The 20,515-nt window shown below is 37.5% G+C and overlaps 1 protein-coding gene across 1 annotated transcript; it reads left to right on the top strand.

Moving 5' to 3' along the window:
* Positions 1 to 958: 958 nt before the first annotated feature.
* fgf13b (fibroblast growth factor 13b) lies at positions 959 to 16,821 on the top strand. Its single transcript, XM_081354250.1, has 6 exons — positions 959 to 1,308; positions 1,528 to 1,670; positions 10,058 to 10,168; positions 10,265 to 10,368; positions 11,551 to 11,749; positions 15,347 to 16,821. Exons 2-6 carry the CDS (start codon positions 1,619 to 1,621, stop codon positions 15,481 to 15,483), a joined length of 603 nt encoding a protein of 200 aa, XP_081210376.1. The 5' UTR covers positions 959 to 1,308; positions 1,528 to 1,618; the 3' UTR covers positions 15,484 to 16,821.
* The last annotated feature ends 3,694 nt before the right edge of the window (positions 16,822 to 20,515 follow it).

Raw genomic sequence — 20,515 nt, 5'->3', positions numbered from 1 at the left:
CACATTCCTGCTGCTGCCTGCTGATTCAAAGAACTCGGTTCAGACTTGGGACCCAGCAAATATTGACAAGACTTGGCTGACTAACACTGGCCTCATAACTGATGTCCATGGCTGCTATTAAGAAACAACAAACACCGACATTATAGTGCTAAGAGTTGAGATGTACTATTTTGGCATACAACTACACCTTCTATGACATAAACTCTTTAGATGACCTACATGATTTTTTTACGACAGTATCTTGTGCTAAACATATAAGAAACCGGACAGACCTAGTTTAAAAGTTTTAAATATTTATAGTGCTCATATCCGACAATCCAACTTTAAAAAGAGCCTCGTCTTTTTTATGTAACAGGATTTGTGACTTCTCTCTGGCAGTCAAACAGGAAGTTTGAACTACATAATTAATGCTGCTCTTGGATGGGTGAATGAAATGGGAATTAAGGCTTTCTGGAGGTCAACTAGTCAACTTTTTCTTTGGCACCTTAATAGATCATTCTAGGTATTCAATATGTAAAGATTTGATCTCACTCAAACAATATTTTCACTCCCTAGTTAGCCTACCTTTTCAGGCGAACTTGATTTCTCAGCAGAATTAAACAGGATGCCTTACTGAACATCCAGTGGGACACTAACAGTAATTTATTTAAAAAATGAATGAATGAAATTAACTAATAGCCTACTTTGTACCCTAATGCCTCCACTAATTGCATATTTTAACAACTACTTTTTGCCAAATTAAGCAAGTATAGCGTAAATGATAGCGAGCTAACGATAGGCCTAACGTTACCTGTTCAACTAATATAGGCATTTTCGTTTGTTTGTTTTTTAAATCATAGGTTAGGGTTAGGACCGACCTGTAGCTGCTCTTTAAACAAAACCAGCATGTCAATCAAAGAATGCGGTGAGTTCAATTAATGAATGGTCTTGCGTAAATCTACGTAACGCTTGTCAACTCGAGAGCATTCTGACTCTTCTGACTGAAGAGCGACGTCATGCGTCACGTGGTGAAGTTTGGGACTGGGCTTCACAACGCGACCTCAATAGTTGCGTAGCGAGGGTGATACACCGCCATGTGGTCTGATTAATGGTGTGTCAAAGCACATCATGAGCGCACGAATTGTAATCTTGCAGACTGTAAACTGAACGACTCTAAAACAGCTTGGAAAGTGGCCTTTCACGTCTTAATTTTATCTGAAGACTGTTGTGACAGTTTTTCCACGCCTTGCTTTTGCTGCCTTGTCTTTTGTCATAAGGAACAAAGCGTTATGCACACCTGCCAGAAAAAATACTAAGGACCAGCAAACGGTAAGGATTCAGCAACATTACAATGCACTGATTAAATTCATTAAATATGCTTACATTAAATTAATGTAATTATCTGATGAGTGTGATTGTAAAAACATACAGAATTGATTTATTCTGGATAACGTATATTCTTGGATTGAAAATAAATGAAAAACATAATTAAAAGATATTATACAATGGGAAATCGGTATGAAAGAACTGAGCTCTGGTTCCTTTAAGGAGGGGTTGGCCACTGTTTAATAGAAGAGCCAGTTTTAAATGATCGGACCGATTTGGTATCATCTGGAATTCTTCATCAAAACTGGGATCTATGAGCGGGAAAGCATTACTAAAGACGAAAGAAGATAAGGATGCAAACAAGGGTAAGACATCGCATTATTTTACTTAAGCCTTTTTTCCTCTCCATGTACTGACATAAATGTGGTTGTTTATAATTACGCGGAAAAGGCGCACGTTGGAAGCCATTGATAGTTCTGGTTATGCAGACGGTTACAATTAATGGGCCGCTGTCAAGCATATTGCACTGAAAATCATTAAAAATTGATTCCCTCGTCGCTATAGCCGATATTAGGCATCTACAAAGAGAGTAACTTAACATTAAATTATAAAAAAAAATATGTTAGCGATTAAGCTTAAGGATGTGCATAACCAACAAGTGTGATGTTTATTTTGCGATCGTATTTGCGGTGATGCGGTCACTTTAAATCTACTTTAACAGCTGAGCGCGCGCGCTTCACGAGAAGCAAAAATAGCTTTCCAGTCTTCTCACGGTTTGCCTAAAACAACAAACGCTTTTATTAAAAAGCGTTCTTTTGATAAAACCCGTTGATAGCAAGAAAACAATTATATATGTATTTATTTATTTTTCTTGAGCGTGAAATACTATCCGCGCTTCAGTTCACTGATGTAGGCTGGGTACCTATTGCCATGGAGACAAAGAGGCGCAGAGGCTGCTTCATAAAAAATACATAGCAAGCTGTATAAAGCAGATGTATTCTGTTTTTAGTGTCTACAGTGGTTCTTTCACTGGACATACATTGCATAACATTTTATATAAGGTCAACAAGCATTAAAGTGCATGCCTGATTTTTAGCTTAAATATGTGTGTTATGTGGTTTGGTCATAAGAAATAAAGCTTCACAAACCCCTGAGAGGCAGCTGTAAATGCCAGTAACAAGGATTATGTTTGATTAAACTGTTATGAAAAACTCATTAAAGTTTATTAAGTCATGGAAAAGCGAGGACCAATCTACACATCTACACTGAGACCATGTTAAATGAGGGGTCATTAAAAGACACTGCTTTTAATTATATTTAATAGACCTTTGGGGATTCAGCCTAAATGAGAGATTAATCTTATGTTGAGTTTTAATTGAACACACCGTTCATTTAGAACACCTTCATTAATTCTGGTCACTGTATGTCACCACTTGCGTTCCATTTATGAGCATTAGTTAGAAAAATACTAATACTATACTATACCCAGTTTAACAGACATGGCTTAGACTAAAACGCATGTTTGAGCTGTTTTAACTGAAAGCAACTTGCACTGACGTATCTTAAAATATGCACACCAGTAATGTTTTTTTTTCTAAGGCACGTTTATAAAAGCTACTTAAATGTCCTAATTGAACTAAGGACTAACCCTGGCTTAATCTAAGCCCTGTCTGTGAAATAAGGCCCTAAAGCATTTATTAATCTAACTTAATGTTCATTTTATCATATACTAATATATTATGAAAATCAAAAGTTGTATTCATTAATATTATTATTTTATTATTATTATTAATGGATCTGAGCATATATGAACAAATAATGAACAGTTGTATTGTCATTAATTAATGTTATCAAATATTAATAAATACGGCAACAAATGGATTGGTCATTTTTAGTTAATGTCAGTCAATCCATTAACTAACCAAGTGTTACCGATACATCATATGCTGTGTTAAATCTAACAACATTGATTTTCTATGTTGAAGCCTCAGTGATTTACACTTTGTAACCTCGTAAAAGTGTCAGTGACAAGAATTCATCATACACAATTCATCCCACATGTGTAAACAAATAATAATAAAAACATAACATTTTTCTAAAATGTAATTACAGGTAGGCTATATGTGACCCTGGATCACAAAACCATGCAGTCATAAGTCGCAGGGGTATATTTGTGGCAATAGCCAACAATACACTGTATGGGTCAAAATTATCGATTTTAATTGCCAAAGATCATAAGGATATTAAGTAAAGATCATGTTCCATGAAGACATTTAGCAAATATATAAAACATTTATTTTTGTGAGCGAATGCAGCAAAATCGCGAACTGAATGGACAACTTTAAAGGCGATTTTCTCAATGTTTAGATTTTTTTTGTACCCTCAGATTACTAATAGTTGTATCTCAGCCAAATATTGTCATATCCTAACAAACCATACATCAATGGAAAGATTATTTATTCAGACTTCAGATGATGTATACATCTCTATTTCAAAAAAGTGAGAAAAATTGACCATTTGAACAATGTCTTTTTCAGCCCAATACTGTGATGTGTTCAGCTTAGTAACTAATTTGTTTGTATATTTGTCAATATAGTGAGGAAGATATAGTGTGGTGATCACTAAATCCAAGGCTTTACCACCAGATGTCAGTATCATCTTTCCAAATGATTTGGTCTCTCTGGGCCTCCCTCTGTGTGTTGTACGTGCACTGTTGCATGCGTCAATACAGTGTAAATATGATTTCTATATTTTGTCCTACCATAATTTTTTCTAATACTTGTTGTTCTGTCACTTGTTGAAGTATACACAGTTCAAGATGGCAAGGAGTACATTCTGTTGCGGGCGGAGTCAACTCAGTCTCTTGCAGTAGATCAGAAAGAAAACTCACCCTTTCATAGTAAATGTCAGGAGCTCTTTTGCTGTCCATTCTGGAAAATCTTCGCTCTAAAGAAAAAAGAAAACGATGAAGGTTTGTCGAGATGAGAGGTTTATCGGTTCTGCCTGCCTAGCACCTTCAATGTTAATTTCACGAAAAATAACCACAGACTATAGCCTTAACATTGTTTTTATTATCAAATCCCTCCAACGTACACCGTAACCAACCGGAAATAGCATGCGTTGTAAACGTTTAACATCGCAACGCATGCTATTATTTCAGTGCACGATGTACCAGTGCTGTTATGAATTTGAATGAGCCGTTTTATGTTCTTTCGGTTGGACTTTCTGTCTCTGAATAGTAAGGGAATGTTTTCACGTCAAGGCCAGCACAAGTTCTTGTTACTCCTGCATGTATACACTGATTGTATTTCAGACCCAGGTCTGATTTATTGTGCACTTCAGGAACGCTTGGGTGTGATGATGAGCCTAATGCTCTCTCTCAGCCCATTTCACATGTTTTAGCGCCATCTTGTGGTGTATTTTAACATCAGCTTCATCGGGGTGGGGTTGTTTTCGAATTCTCGTCTGAAATGTGGCTGAAAACATAAGCACATTCAGTCATTAAAAAATAACCCAAAGAGATTTTTATGACTTTTTGCCATACAAAGACTACAACTTCGTTTTCTCATCATGACAAGATCTGCTTAAACTATGAGGTTACTAATAGCCCTAATAAATTAGTTTGAGGCTTTATGGTTATGTTATTGCCAGGCTAATTCAATTCAGTTCCTAGATACAGAAACAACTGCAGTATATGTTAATAGCAGCACAGAAAATATAGAATGTAGATAAAAAGTGCTCCAGCACAGGGTCCCTTAACTGTAAAGACATCAAGAATAGATAGCCTAGAAGTCACTATCACCAGAGATTTGATGTGCATGAGTAATATAGAGACTGCATAAACATAATAGGATTACATAAAACACTTGTGTATGACAGTGACTTTGATATGATCTTAAACTCACATTAGATTAGTTGCATTAGATGAGCAGGAAAATATGCTTGGACGTGTCACATGTTGGCCCAACACACAACAGGAAGGAAGGCCAGACTAATTCGATTCCCCTTGTTTGAGAAAAAAAATCTGTTTCCTCATTACCCTGATATCTCATTAGTCTCTCTCTCATTCTCTCTCTCTCTCTCTCTCTCTCTCTCTCTGAACATGTTGGTTCGCTCTGCTGTTCTGGACTATTCCTAAACTCTTCATGGTTTTCAGAGTTTGTAAGCCAGCCAGATCTCTGACACTTTTATTTATCAAGAATAATATTTAGAAGACTTTTTCCAAATGGGTTTTATTCATTGGCCTGTTACTTTTCATGACGCTGCCTTGGAATCAATATACTGCAATCTGTTATTGACTATAAGATGAATAGAGCAGACACATTTAAGTAAGTCCTCATGTTTGTGATTAGGATTCATTCACAAAGGTTTGAGGGTGTTTGCTCACTCTACCCTCTTCTCTCCTCCTCTTCTTGCTGTGAATGACCCTGAAGAGAATATTAGAGTTGGCATTATCTCCAGTGCATCTGATGAATCATTGATAAGGCGCCCTAAACACATAGTGGTCTGTGTAATAGGCGATAATGATCTGCTATGATCGCCGGGCTGTGCTCTTTTAATGGACAGAATACTCATGAGAATTAGTTGAAAGTTCGCAACGCCCTTTTTCTTGCTTTGAACACTGTGAAGAAGTGCGAAAGAATAAAAGTCATCTCTGGATGCCTCTGAGAGTAGGATGGCATTTCCCTTGAGAAGATCTGTATCAGGTACACTTTTAGATATCTGAAGATATCCAGTCAGGGGGCTTTCTTTAAAAGGAGTTTGACAAATGAATGAGATACATTTATGTGCATGGTGTGTTTGAGTGGTTGAATGGGTTTATTTGCTTGGCGTGGGTCTTCAGTGCTGTCCGTGGTGCGGAAATTCACAAGTTCAACAGCTTCAGTGGCTCGGAAGAGCTTTCGGGTTGTTTCATCAAAGGAGGATTGATTTTTTTGAAAACAAACCGTTTTGAAAACTCCCATATTCGCTCTGGAAAAGAATGTATTTTTCTGCTGTTCTTCAATGTAGTTGGCACCGTCCATCCTTATACACTGTAAAAATGTTTTGTTAGGTCATTTAAAAATGTGTTTGATGGGGTAACATCATCTTCAGTGAAAAATATTATATAACCTATTATTTAACCTTATTTAACTTTACCTTATACAGTAAGAGTATTTTATGTAATATTATATATACTGTATGTGTAAGATAAGTTGCTGAAGAGTTTTTGATGTTTTATAAGTACAAAGTATGAATTTCCTTTAGTTAAATTTATATAAAAAAATTACATTTAGTTACATTTTAGTGAAATTGTTTTTTATGAATAAAAATAATCTCATTTAATTAATGAGGAAAGATACATTCCCAGAATTCCCCGTTCGAACAATCTTTTGTTTATTATTTAAAAAATAGTTTTACTGCATTATTTTAATGACATGTAGGCTATGTCGCACTTATGGTGTATGTTATTATTAGTTGCTGCAGATTTAAATTTTTATTAATTTTAAGTCGTTATGCGGCCTTATAAGTGTAACATATTGGAATACCACAAATTAGTTGATAAATTAACATTATAAATGAGATATGCAGTTACGAAACGTAACTTGTCATTGTAATGCTTCATTAAAATAATTGTATTTTACGGTAAAGTTTTAGCAGCCAGTTTTTTTGTGTGAACTCTTTAAAATAAAGGTTCCAAAAGTGGGTTTTCGCAGCAATGCCATAAAAGAACCGTTTTTGGTTCCCCAAATTAAACTTTCAGTGAGCAGTTCTTAAAAGAACAATTGTTTTTCTGACTGTAAAGAACATTTTAATAATCTATATAACTTTTTTTCCCTATAAAGAACCTTTTTTTTTTTTTTTTTTTTGCAATGGAAAGGTTCCACGGCTATTTAAGGTTCTTTATGAAACCATCAGTGCCAATAAAGAACCTTTATTTTAAGAGTGTATAATTCTACAGAACACAACAAAAAAAATGGTATAAATAAAACCTATTAATGAGTTGGATTAAATGTGGCACAAAGGCCACTCCTCATTTCAGGAGGCTCTAATGTTGCCTGTTTATACACGGCGGCTTGTTGAAGACCACAGTCACGTCTCTGGGGCCGTGCTGAAGCCGTGCTGCTGCAGGAGAACGAGCTGCTGCTGCTGCTGCTGCAATACAACCCACTGTCGGAAAGAGAGCAGTCTGAAATCTCTGCAATATTGGATGTGGATATTTTTCTTTCATGGATCATATTCCTGACACCAGAGTTTAGATGCCGTGTCCTACGCCTTTGAATTTCTATATTTTGGGCGGTCTTTGGGGAACGGGGAATCTGTTGAGTACCTATGCAGATCTCCACTGCTGAAAACGAGAGCGCATCTGCAGGGGAAGACGATTAATCTACTCAACTTCAATTAAAGGCTGCATTATTGAAAGGCGGGGACCTCTTGCTGACAATTTTCCAGCACAATCCCCCCACCCACCTCCTCGTTCTCACATAAAGACACTATTTAATTATTTCCTCAGACGCGGTGTGTTAACAGGTGCCCGTTTTTCAGAATCAGCGCATGGCTTAGTAAAGCTTTGGATCATGGCACAATGGCACGCGTTTCTCTCTCAAACAAACGCGCAACAAAAAGGCAACATTTTCTAGAAGACAGCTTTTTTCCCCGGAGAGAAGAAGAGGAGCTGCCGTCCGGGATCTGCTGCACCATGGCAGGGCACAACAGCCGACGCTGAATGAAGCGGCTGTGCAGGATTCAAACCAAGTGATTTGACAATGGAAAAAAATGCTCTTTCTTCTGAAATTACCATTACGCAGTCCGTCATGGAGTATTGATTTTTCTTCCTCAGTGACAATGTTCTGAACACACAGGACTTTAATATACACAACATATGGTCATTTTTAATCTGGGACGCGTCGCTACAACAAAACGCCAAACTGGCTACAGCCGCAGCGATCGCCAGCTCCCTCATTCGGCAGAAGAGGCAAGCGAGGGAGCGGGAGAAAGCCAATGCCAACCGATGCGCCAGCAGCCCCAACAAGAGCATAGGGAACTGCGAGAAGCCCAGCAGGCTCAACTTATTCTCACGCGTCAAACTCTTCGGCTCAAAGAAACGCAAGAGAAGACGGCCAGGTCTGATGTTATGTGTGTTCTTTTAATCAGACTTTACCCATGCCCATCAATCATCGTCATCATCCTCATCATAGTTAATACACCGCTCTATATTGAACTCCTTTACTGTACTAAGATCCGCTGCGCAGAGTAACAAGACAAGGATTTCACAGTCCACAGCTTTTGAGCACTGGCTGCTCTCTGAGCTAGAGAGCTGATGTTGCAATATCACCAGGTCACACTGCTCCTCACTTCTTCTACACTATATCATGCAGTCTGAATCAGATTGGGCTAAACAGAGATCTGTGGCACTCTTTGGGTTATGCTGACTTTCATTTGATGGATTGCTATTGCTGATATTGAACATAATATGCTGTTGATATGATCACTGGCTGGTCTTTTACTATATTCAGTGTTTTATACTTTTTATTCAGCAATAAATAATAAATGATCTTGTTTATGAATTAATATAGAGGGTGTTTGGTTGGTAGGTTGGGGTTTTTGTTGGAGTCACAGAAAATGTGCTTTATGAGGTAACATGCAAATTAACTAAAAATATACCTTTTATTTTTAGTTAAAAAATGATATACTCTGTTGAGTATATATGCTCAAAGCATTGAAAATACAACCACTTTCAAGAGAAATCAGTACAAAACTAAATGTGACCCTGGATCACAAAACCAGTCTTATGTTGCACGGGTATATTTGTGGCAATAGCCAACAAAACATTGTATGGATCAAAATTATAAATTTTTCTTTTATGCCAAAAATCATTAGGATATTAAGTAAAGATCATGTTCCATGAAGATATTTTGTAAATTTCCCACCTTAAATATATAAAACATTTATTTTTGTGAATGGATGCAGCACTATCGCAAATAGAAATGGACAACTTTAAAGGAGATTTTCTCAATATTTCGATTTTTCTGTACCCTCAGATTCCAGATTTTCAAATATTGTCCTATCGTAACAAACCATACATCAATGGAAAGATTATGTATTCAGCTTTCAGATGATGTATAAATCTCAATTAAAAAAAAATTACCCATAAGACTGGTTTTGTGGCTCAGGGTCACAAATTAGAAATGCAATTTATTGTTAATAATAAATAGTAACGTAAATAACGTAATATGAATGAACTTACTTGACTACTATTGGTTTAAGTGTCAGATCAATTAGAAATATATCTTAAATGTAACTGGTTAGGTGGGGAATTGGGAGTTACTATAATTAATTGTCTAGAAAATTGTTTGTGACTAAAATGAATTATTTTACAGCATCATCAAATATCAATAGCACAGAATTGGTAAACATTAATGTGATTTGTGCTCTCGTTGCTCTTTTTTTTGTTGCATTTTCTCTTGTATACAATGAGGAAATAAAGTTTTGTGACTCATACATTAGCTAGAATCAGAATATTACAGAAATGCATGTTATATAAGCCATAGTTATCTATCACCTGAACACTGAGGCATGCTTGGCAAATCCCTGGGTCCTGTTGGCACCAGCACTCACTATGTTTTCACAATTCCCATTTTATGGTTTTCCAACAGTAATTTCTTGGCTTTCACTTTCTTGGATGTTCTCTTCTTCTTCTTCTCATATAATGTGCTGTTGCATGTCCTCCCTTTCCCCCCTCCTCCTAATATGTGTTGTATCAATTTTACAGAGCCTCAGCTCAAGGGGATAGTCACCAAGCTCTACAGTCGACAAGGCTTTCATTTACAACTCCAAGCTGATGGGACCGTCAATGGTACAAAGGAGGAAGATAATAGCTATGGTCTGTTCACCACACGAAACATGTTAAAACACGACCGAGCCTACACACTTCTTTCCCATGGGTTCAATTCTGTTTTGTTGTACTGTAACTTCACAGCTATTTTCAACCTCATCCCTGTTGGGCTGCGGGTGGTGGCCATACAGGGCGTTCAGACCAAGCTCTACCTGGCCATGAACAACGAAGGCTACCTGTACACCTCTGTAAGTATGATGATCTCTTCATACTGCATCTTTGTGAGTCCCTCCTACACATTGTGGGCTCTTCTGAGTTCAGGGCAGTTGTAAACATCCCACATTTCGTCTCTGCCGCTCTTATTGGAGTTAAATCTATGTCTTAGACAGCATCATGGATGCCTGAGGAACCGAGCTGTTAACTTAAAGGTTGCAGGTTGGATTCCAGACAGCGGGCGATCGATAGACTGAAGAGATAATGAGATCCAACTCCTGCCCAAACACCATCTGCCTCTCTTATTTATCGCAGCACTGTATCGTGATCATATTCAAAGAAGAGATGATGGCATATTTAGACATTCTTGTTAGCACCTCGCATCCACACAAAGATAATTCACACTTCGTATAATTGCTTTGTATTTGGACTATGAATAGAGCGCTCTTGGGAGACGATGCATCATCATACCCAAGGTTTTCTGCCCGATATCTACTCCGCAGTTTTTAAATATGGAGAAATCACTATAATGCTCTAATGGATACTCTGTTTTGCGAGTGCCTCCCTCGCATCTTTCCTTTGATTAAATGTGCTGTGGCGACATGAATAATTTAGTGCCGTGCCAATAAGTGCTTCTGTCAATTCAAAATGGACATTTTGAGCAACATTGCTGGCATTAAAATGCTAAAGATTTGCAGTGGCCAGGTCGGTGTTTTCATTGTGCAGGAACAGTTTACTCTGTACCTTTGCATTTCAACTGTGTGTGGGTTCACATCTGACTGCCCACTGGAATAACTCAAACTCGCACCTATGGTCTTGCCAGTATACACGTATCTCCTTGTTGATTTTGAGTGGTTGTTTTCCCCAGGATGAATGTATTGATCTGCAGGAATGAGTTTCGGGCCTCAGGAGCTTAACGGTAATCAATCTGAACCGCAAACTGGACGGGGCGGCGTGCTACCACGTTTAGACGACTTATTACAGTTCCAATCAGTGGAATTTACCTCCAGGTTTAAAGACAAATCATGATGAGGTGTTGTGTGGATTTTGATGGAGGCTGTTCTGGACCATTTTCAGCTCAAATTTTTCTTTATCTCCCTCGCAAACAAATTTGTTTTCCCTCTCTCTTATGCAAATACTCCTCCACAAACATGTAAGAATAATTCTCTCTGTCTCTTATATCTCTGTTGTCTTCTCTGCCTGTTTCACTCTCACAGGAGCACTTCACGCCAGAGTGTAAATTTAAAGAGTCAGTGTTTGAGAACTATTACGTGACCTACTCGTCAATGATCTATCGGCAGCAGCAGTCGGGCCGAGGCTGGTACCTGGGTCTCAACAAAGAGGGTCAAGTCATGAAGGGCAATCATGTTAAGAAGACCAAGCCGGCTGCACACTTCATCCCCAAACCTCTCAAAGGTTCGTTTAAGTGTCCCCTGCACCGATCGCCAGGCTGATAGCTTTCTAAAAATATCTTCTTTAGATTCAGGATATACTGGCTGATTGTAGCACAGGCATTCAAGTAGATTGTTGGCTTTCAGGTCATATATGCAGTTGTTATTGCTTTATGAAAAGATGAAAATGCATATGTGTTGGAAGCGCATGCTTGTATTGGCATATATGGCATAACCCTGGTGTGCATAAGGGATGTCTGTGCTATTAAACTGGTTAAACCAGTATAAGCGCTGTACACATGTTGAAACTTTATCTAACTTGCTCAGCAAATTCTGTTTAGGGTGCATGATAGTTACCATATGTTTTATCAGACATTTTATCGGACGCTGACCGATAGTTAATCTTTAAAAACATCATGGGCTGGTTTCACAGACAGGGCTTAGCCTCAGACTAAGCCAGGATAAGGCCTTAGTTCAGTTAGGACATTTAAGTAGCTTTTTAAAAATGTGCCTTAGAAAAAAACATTAGTGAGCATCTTTAGACAAAACAATGGCACTGAAATATTTTAAGATACGTCAGTGCAAGTTGCTTTCAGTTAAAACAGCTCAAACAGTTTAGTCTGGGACTAAATTTTAGTCTGCATTTTAGTCTAGGACTAGGCTGCACTAATATGCATTAATTCATGCTTAACTAATGCACAGATAATCATGTGTTAGTGTATGACTCATGAAGAACTAAAACATGAATCAATGATTACTGCATCAGTAACTAATAAAGATTCTAATTGATTACTAGATTAAGTAATATATGAATTGTTATTAATTAAATGTGTCATCATAATGTATTAATTCCTTAATAACATATTTTATTAACTAATAGTGTAAATTAATGCGTTAATTACCACAATGGGTTGAAGTCATGTACTTCAACTTCGAAATGTCTTCTTTAATTAATCATTAGCTAATGATTTGCAAATGTATCATTATGTTATGACTTTACTTGTTGAGGCACATTAACTAATTGTTAAGTAATATGCCATTTTGGTTTTGACATCCACACTAAGCCATGGATTTCAATTTCTAACCATCTACAACCATTAACTATTTATTGGTTTTTGGCCAAAATAAGAAAATAATTGTTGCATTAACTAGAATCTTAATATCAATCCCTTATTCTTAAAACATCGCTCTCCCATTGAGCTAATAGAGTAAACAGACCATAAAATTAATAGTATAGCATAGTTAAGTATAGGCACAGTGGCACACCTTATTTTACCCCTTGAAGAAATCATTTTTCCTCCCTAAATTAAAGTGGTGCCTTTCTTTCTCAGAACTGGCTAAATCTGAGGGGAAATCAAAACCTGCAGCTGCACAGTGCACTTGTGCACAGTCAGAAGTGAAGCTAAGATGACTAGACATTAGTCTGCTTGAAATGAGCATGGGTGCTCCGTGCAATTGGATTTAAAACAAAGTTATGTTATATTAGAACAATGTTCAGAGCAAAATTATTCTTTTACTGCAATCAGGGGTTTTTGTGCTGAATAGGGTACTTACCTGGGGCCTCATTTATAACCGTTGCGTATGCACAAAACAGGCCCTGAAAGAGGCGTACGCCACTTCCGATGCATAAGTTGTGATTTATAAAAACAAACTTGACGGGAAAATGTGCGCACCTGCACGCAAACTCTGACCCATGCGTACGAACGTTTTGGAGATGGAGCAGTTTGGCGACACCGATGGTGAGCTGGAGTTAAGTGTCTTTTTGGTCACTTTTAGACAGAAAATCTAAAGAAAATTAAACATATACAGAAAGATAATACAAATATACTTTCACTCACCAAGCCTATCACTTGAAGCAAACATCCATCCCTTCTTAAATGTCCACGCCAGCGAGCGCGTTGGGCCGCTTAGTGAAACTGACGCAAATACCAGTTTAAATAAAATAATTATTTAAACTATGTTTTACTTCTGATATAAACATTTAGATTAAATATGCCATTCAAAATAATGGAGTTAAACACTTAAACCAGAAATCATTACTGAGAAGTTACAACATTTTTTATATTCAAATTGAATCAATAGAAATATTTGTTGTGGATGCGACGTTTTTGAACACTTTTCCTGTAGTGTGCTGTGTTTAAATGTTTAAACCACAGAGATAATTGCTTATCATGATAATACCAGATTGTCTGAGAAAATAGTTTCGTGCAAATAATGCCCAAGGCCTATCTGCTTCAATTAAAAATACAATTCGGCCAGTGGGAAAGAGTGAGAAAAACTTTCTCTGAAATGTATTTTATACACTATTTGATTTATGTATTCAAAAACAATGCAAGGATAGGCAACTACATGATTTTTATTAATGTAATGTGTCTTGTACCGTTAAACGTTATCACGTGGATGAATAATCATATGCAAATGATATGCAGATGAGGATCTGCGTAGTAAAACTAGGCGTTGTAAGCTCCATATATGGTTATTTCGGGGAGGAGACGCATGTGCGCACAATCTTCCGCTGACTGGGATTTATAAAGTGAATTCTGCGCAGGTTCTGGCTTACGAACGGTTTTATAAGTCTCAATATTTTTTTGCGTACGCCTTTTTTGGCTTTCGGGCGCACGTACACTTTTAGTAAGGTTTCTACGCACAGTTTTATAAATGAGACCCCTGGAACTTGTCAAATGATTATTTTCCGTTCCGACAAACAGACCGGAAGTCATTCATTTCTAATTGAGAGTATAATATGGGAGCTGAGTGAGTTTCCGATCATATATGGGTATGTGGAATTTTCGGTTCCGTTTTGATCTTGTTGAAATATTTGAACTTTTGCGGCTAGACCGTATATGACCGCCCAATCAGTATTCTAATTCTAATCAAAACTATGAGCAAAATGAGAATTACCAATATTACTCCACCAAAACGTATTTCTTTTAAATTAAAACAAATTAAATGAGCGGATATGAATAATTATGTCAGAAATAATTATATTATAGTCACAATTATTTACATTGCTAGAAAATCTACTGTTTTTCTTTCAAACATATTGACGGTCAGTTGTTTTGATATATACTCATACATTCAATCATTTTACCATGGTGAATAAGTGGAGGACGCAGGACGGCTACTTCACAGCCAGTTTGAATGTTCCGTGTGACTGCCAAAAATGCGACAAACTTATGCAAATATCAGAGATGGGGTAGGAAATACTCTGAAAGTGTTTAACGTTACATTGCTGTTCAGCGCGGAACGTACAGACTGCAAACAATTGTGAATCAGCAGTTTTTATCTTCTTTTAAAGAGGTATATATATATGTGTGTGTGTGTGTGTGTGTGTGTGTGTGTGTGTGTGAAGTATGTTCCAAGTCCAACATTTTATGTTATTTGTTGTTTTTCATTTTATTCTTTTCATTATATTCTGTTTTCCAAATATTTCTTCCTCAAATTCAAAAGAATTAATAAAGGAACCCTTAAGGATTCTGAACCCTTAAATTTCTTGTGATTCCCATCTCTAGTGCTGTGTAGACACTAATAGCCTTCTATTGATTTACTAATAAAGAGACAAGCTTGCTGGAACCTGAACTTGAGATTCATGAGGCCTGTTACTTGTGTCTCCCCATTATAGTTGCTATGTACAGAGAGCCGTCGCTCCATGAACTGACTGAGTTCTCCCGCTCCGGAAGTGGTACTCCGACCAAGAGCCGCAGCGCCTCGGCCATGCTCAACGGTGGCAAGACTCTGAGCCAGAATGAGTCGACATAACCTGCTGCTGTACAGCTGCTGGACTCTACCATCAACTAAACAGCACAAATGCGTTTACAAGAGTGCGGTGAAACCCTTAGCTGGTCGCTAGCTAGTGTTTCCTGAAATCACTGTGATGAGAACTGAAGTGCAAACCTACATTGTACAATCTTCTGCAGGTCAACCTCCTGAGACAAACAAACCAAGCCATCTTACTGATGTAGGGGTCTGCCTCCATTTGCGGTCGATCCCCGTTTCCGTGTGTAGCATAAAGAGCTGTGGTTCTCCCCCGTGGCGTTGTCGCAGAATCTTCTAGAACACCTACTTTTGTGTTTTGCTCCATTTCTTCTAGGGATGCCAACTCCATAGTGCTGAGTCAACTACAATATGACAATAGCAGCTTGTGCGACCCATTTATCGGTATATAGAGGCAGAAATCCCAAAGGTTTTGGACATATGATACAAGTATTTCAGCTCAGCTTTTTTGAGGCAGCGGTTCATTGTTGTGAGCTTTTTAGACAAGCCGGTTTGCTCCTCTCTTCTCTTTTTCTGTCTTATCAGCTCCCCCCCCCCCACACCCACATTGTTATTCTGCAAATTAAACAGATTTAGGGTTCGGTCTGTCTGCACACCAAAGATGCCATTAGTCTCTTTGTACTGAAGTAAGTCAATCTGTGTAATTTCAGCTCCCTCAGACTGCTGGTTGAGAAAACCACTGGAGTGAATGTCATTTAGTTAGAGGAAATGTATTCAGGATAGATAAAAGCTACTCGCTGTGCGTCCCTGCTTTTTTTTGTCTGTTTATGTCTTCCTTTACTTCCCTTCTAATTTAAGAACCCAGCATCTTGGAGAAGTGTCAAATCAGAAAATGTTTAAATTATTGATTAACATCAACCCGGTAAAATTTCCGTTACGTAAAAACAGGCCAGGCTTTTTTCCACTCCTCTTTTTGCTAAACAAAAATGTAATGAAAACCAAGCAAGAGGAAGCTTCCATTGCTTCAACAGGGCTAAATCAGCATAAGGAAATAACTTGTGTATGAAACTTCATTCCTATAGTTCTTCTTTCTTGTCTTCAGTGGTCAGGCAGTAGCCCCTGGTTATAATTTTGATCAAAATCCTCTTCTGTTATATGTATGTATGTATGTGTGTATGAAGCATATTTAATGCATGGGGGACAATGGACGCTGCATGTTGTGTAGCTATGTATATTAACTACAATATGGAACCATGTGCTCTAATGGATACTGGAGTAAAATACAAATGTATATAAGTGCATTTTATCCTGCTACTGCTACGTTTATTATATGTTGTACATTTAAGAAGCTGCACTGAATAAAATGTTTTGTATGTTCAGAGCACTCATGACGTTTCATAATAATAATAATAATAATAATAATTTGTTACATTTATATAGTGCTTTACATATGGAAGGGGGGGAATCTCCTCAACCACCACCAATGTGCAGCATCCACCTGGATGATGCGACGGCAGCCATATTGTGCCAGAACGCCCACCACACACCAGCTTAATAGTGGAGAGGATTATGGTGTTAAGTGACTCTTCTTCAAAACAATATTAACAAAGTAAATATAAGAGTAACTGTATGTTGTGACTGACAACCCTACATTAAAAAGCAAAACATTTACATATACAGATCCTCAGAAATCTTTGAATGAAGCATATTCATACTGAAATGAAATATAAATATGGAAATATGCATTAAATATGTAAATTTGTACAAATTTAAGTATAAAATAAATATATACAAATTATCTTGGCATACTAAACCTGATATTTGTGTTTATGAGTGTATGTATTAGTATTAAATAAGAATATATATCTTTTTTTGCTCTTAATATTTTGCTTATACCTCGAATGTGACCAATACATCCCATTGCAGACTTGAATAATGTTAAAATGATCAAGGGTGACCTTAGTTTTAAACATATGGTACAAAAAGTGCAATTATAAGACACCTCTCTGAAATGCTTGATTCTGATTGGCTAATCACTGCAGATCATAAAGACTGGCTGACTGTATATTATTGTTTGCATTTATAATAACATAATTTAGTTAAAGTAATTTGACATACTGGGCTGAAGTTATCAGTAATATTAACTTAGCAATATAATGACAACAGTAGCAAATGACAAAAAGTGGCTTTAATAACATGATGAATTTGTAGTTATGTACCAGATGCAGACTGTGACATTCAGAACTCCTCAGGAATGTACTCAATGTTCATGTTGGCACTGCACTGCATAAATAGTCTGAATTTAAACCATAGGCTAAGTCGTGAATAAACATCAGGTCAGCAAGCACAGTTTGATTTTTAAGTAGATAGTTCTACCTGTTTTTATATTCATGAATTCATATTGATGAAGTCACCATGAATGAAGAAATTGATTTTGTTGTGCGTCGCTTCACTGGAGTGGTGTAATGAAACCTTGATAACCTATGAGGCGGCCATTGGAAAACCATCTACTGTTGGTTAATGTACTAAAAATGGCCATCCAATTCAACTCTATTTAATTCAAATAATATGATCAAACCATTAAATAATGTATATAGGGACATTTTAATGGAAAAGCACTGAAAATAAAGAAGGCAAATTGGCCTTGCTTGATTGTGTTTTCGAGACGTTTAAAGCGCAATCGAGCATTTGAGACAGACCAATAGTTTAAAGCAGCAGAGGAAAATGAAAAGACAGAAAATAGCTTTAACTTTAATTGTTTTTGGCTGTCAAATACTAAAGGGGAAAAAAAAACCATCAAAACAAATGTGATTCATTGACTCCAAAATATAGGAAAACTGATACACTCATTCAAGCACACAGGGCGGTCACTACATAATGTGCCTCAATAAGCTCCTTGGGCAAATCTGGGATGGCTACATCATCACTAAGGCCATCAAGTCGTTAATATTTCATAACCTGAAATGAATTTTGAATGAACTGGGCTTTCGTTCCCAATAAACCCAGTGTGATGGGATTATTTGCCCCTGGGAAAGGTGCTAAAGACGTTACATTCATTAACAGTCTTATGATTAAAATAGCATTACATGTGGTGGAGAGGATGTGACATCACCTGATTGGTAACCAGATGGTGCCTGAATGAGAAGCACAAACTGACTGATATGGAAGAGTGATGTAGGACGGATATACTGATGAAAGGAAATGAGATGGAGGAGTAAAGTTATGATGGACAGCTCAGTGCTGATCTGCCGTTTTAAAATCTGATTTCGAGAGCAGCACTCAGGAAATTGTGCTCGATGCTGCACCAGTATGCAAATAATGAACGGAGGGAGACCAGACAAAGGTGAGTCTAGGCTGAATTGCATGTATGGCTGAGCAGCCCCAGCTTTGTGCAGTCATGCATGGTCACTCTAACTCTACCACAGTCAACCTGGACTCTATAAAGGAAAGGCACGGCTCAGTGAGCATCAACTTCTTCAAATAATTGTATCGGCTATACTGTGGGAAATATCAAGTTCTACGGACTTTTTACATGATACTGGCAAACCTGCAGATACTAGAAAGTATAGTTGCAGGTCTGTGTTTATATTTACAGTATAGCAGTGTGCTGGAGCAGATTTAAGCGTGAAGTTCCCATCTGTTTTGGTGTGTGTGTGCTGCAAGTACTCTGATGTTGATGGGGTGCAGAAGAAAGGTGGGGCTGACAGCCTGTATCATCACTGGTTGCCATGGAACCAGGGAGGATGGGCTTTTTAAAGGTTATGGGACTCTTTAAAACCATATATATACACACACACACACACACACACACACACACACACACACACACACACACACACACACACACACACACACACACACACACACACACACGCACACATATATATATTCTTTTTTGCTGATGAATGAGTGCATCTATGCTTTAGATTCAATATAGTCATATTTTATTCTGTCATAAAAGCTTTGAGTCAGGCCATCAGGAGAATCTGAAGGCATCTTATAAATGGAGAGAGCAGGTTAAAAATGCATGTAAGCTCTGTAAAAAAAAAAAAAAAACAATCAAACCTGCGTCGTTTGTGGGTTTGCTTTATGCTTAAAGTTTCCTAATGTTGTTTTGGAGTCTCCTACAACAGGTTTACATGTATCAAAGTTCAAAAAACTGTTTCATTTTCTCATTTGCACATCACCACATTTTCAATGACTCAATCTCTCTAAATCCCTCCTTTCCGTGAGTTACTCTACTCTTATTGGCCAGACAGCTCAGTCTGTAGTGATTGATTGGTCCACTGTGTACAGCGCGCGTCGAAAATAAAAACGGCCATTGCCATAACAACGTCAGCTCTGCTTGTCCTGAGGCTTCATACACCGCAAACTAAACATAGTAGCAAACTATGACGAGCCCGAGTGCGATGATGAAACATTGAAAGAATTAGTAATACAACCCGAACCTCCATCACAAGGACAACTCGAGCAGGACGTTTCTCAGTGATACACTTCTCAGTTTGAGGTACATTATGAGATGTTGCAACTGTAATTTCTCACCATCAGCATTAACAAGTGCATGTCCATCAACAAACCGATTATTTTACTTGTAAGTTCCTTATTTATTTACAGAGTATTTTTCAAATTTTTTGCGGTGAACATGTGGAAACTGTATCAGTAACAGTGCTTATATTAGCCGAGCTATAATGTGAATGACTGATGTAACATAAACGTTGGTAAAACAAATCTTGCTCCATGCTTAAAGGAACACTCCACCGTTTTTTGAAATAGGGTTATTCACCTTCTTTCCTACATTTAGATAGGTGGGCAAATGCATTTTTGTCTCAGTGCATGCATTGTTTTAGTTTGACAGGGTCGGCGCTAGCTTAGCTTAGCATAATGAATGGAATCCTTTGTTGCCAGCTAGCATGTCCCTAGTAAAAGTGATATAAAAAAAAAAAAAACCCTCCTAATTACTTCTTGTGGCCTGTGTATTCACAACAAGTACAAATAGTGATGCAGATTAACACTAGGCGATTTCCTATGCAGATATTGACTTGGGACTATATTAGGGGGAAGCACTGGCGAAGCACTG

This window comes from Scardinius erythrophthalmus, assembly GCF_964197995.2.
Source record: "Scardinius erythrophthalmus genome assembly, chromosome: 23".
NCBI lineage: Eukaryota > Metazoa > Chordata > Actinopteri > Cypriniformes > Leuciscidae > Scardinius > Scardinius erythrophthalmus.
This window is presented reverse-complemented; position numbering and strand designations above follow the sequence as displayed.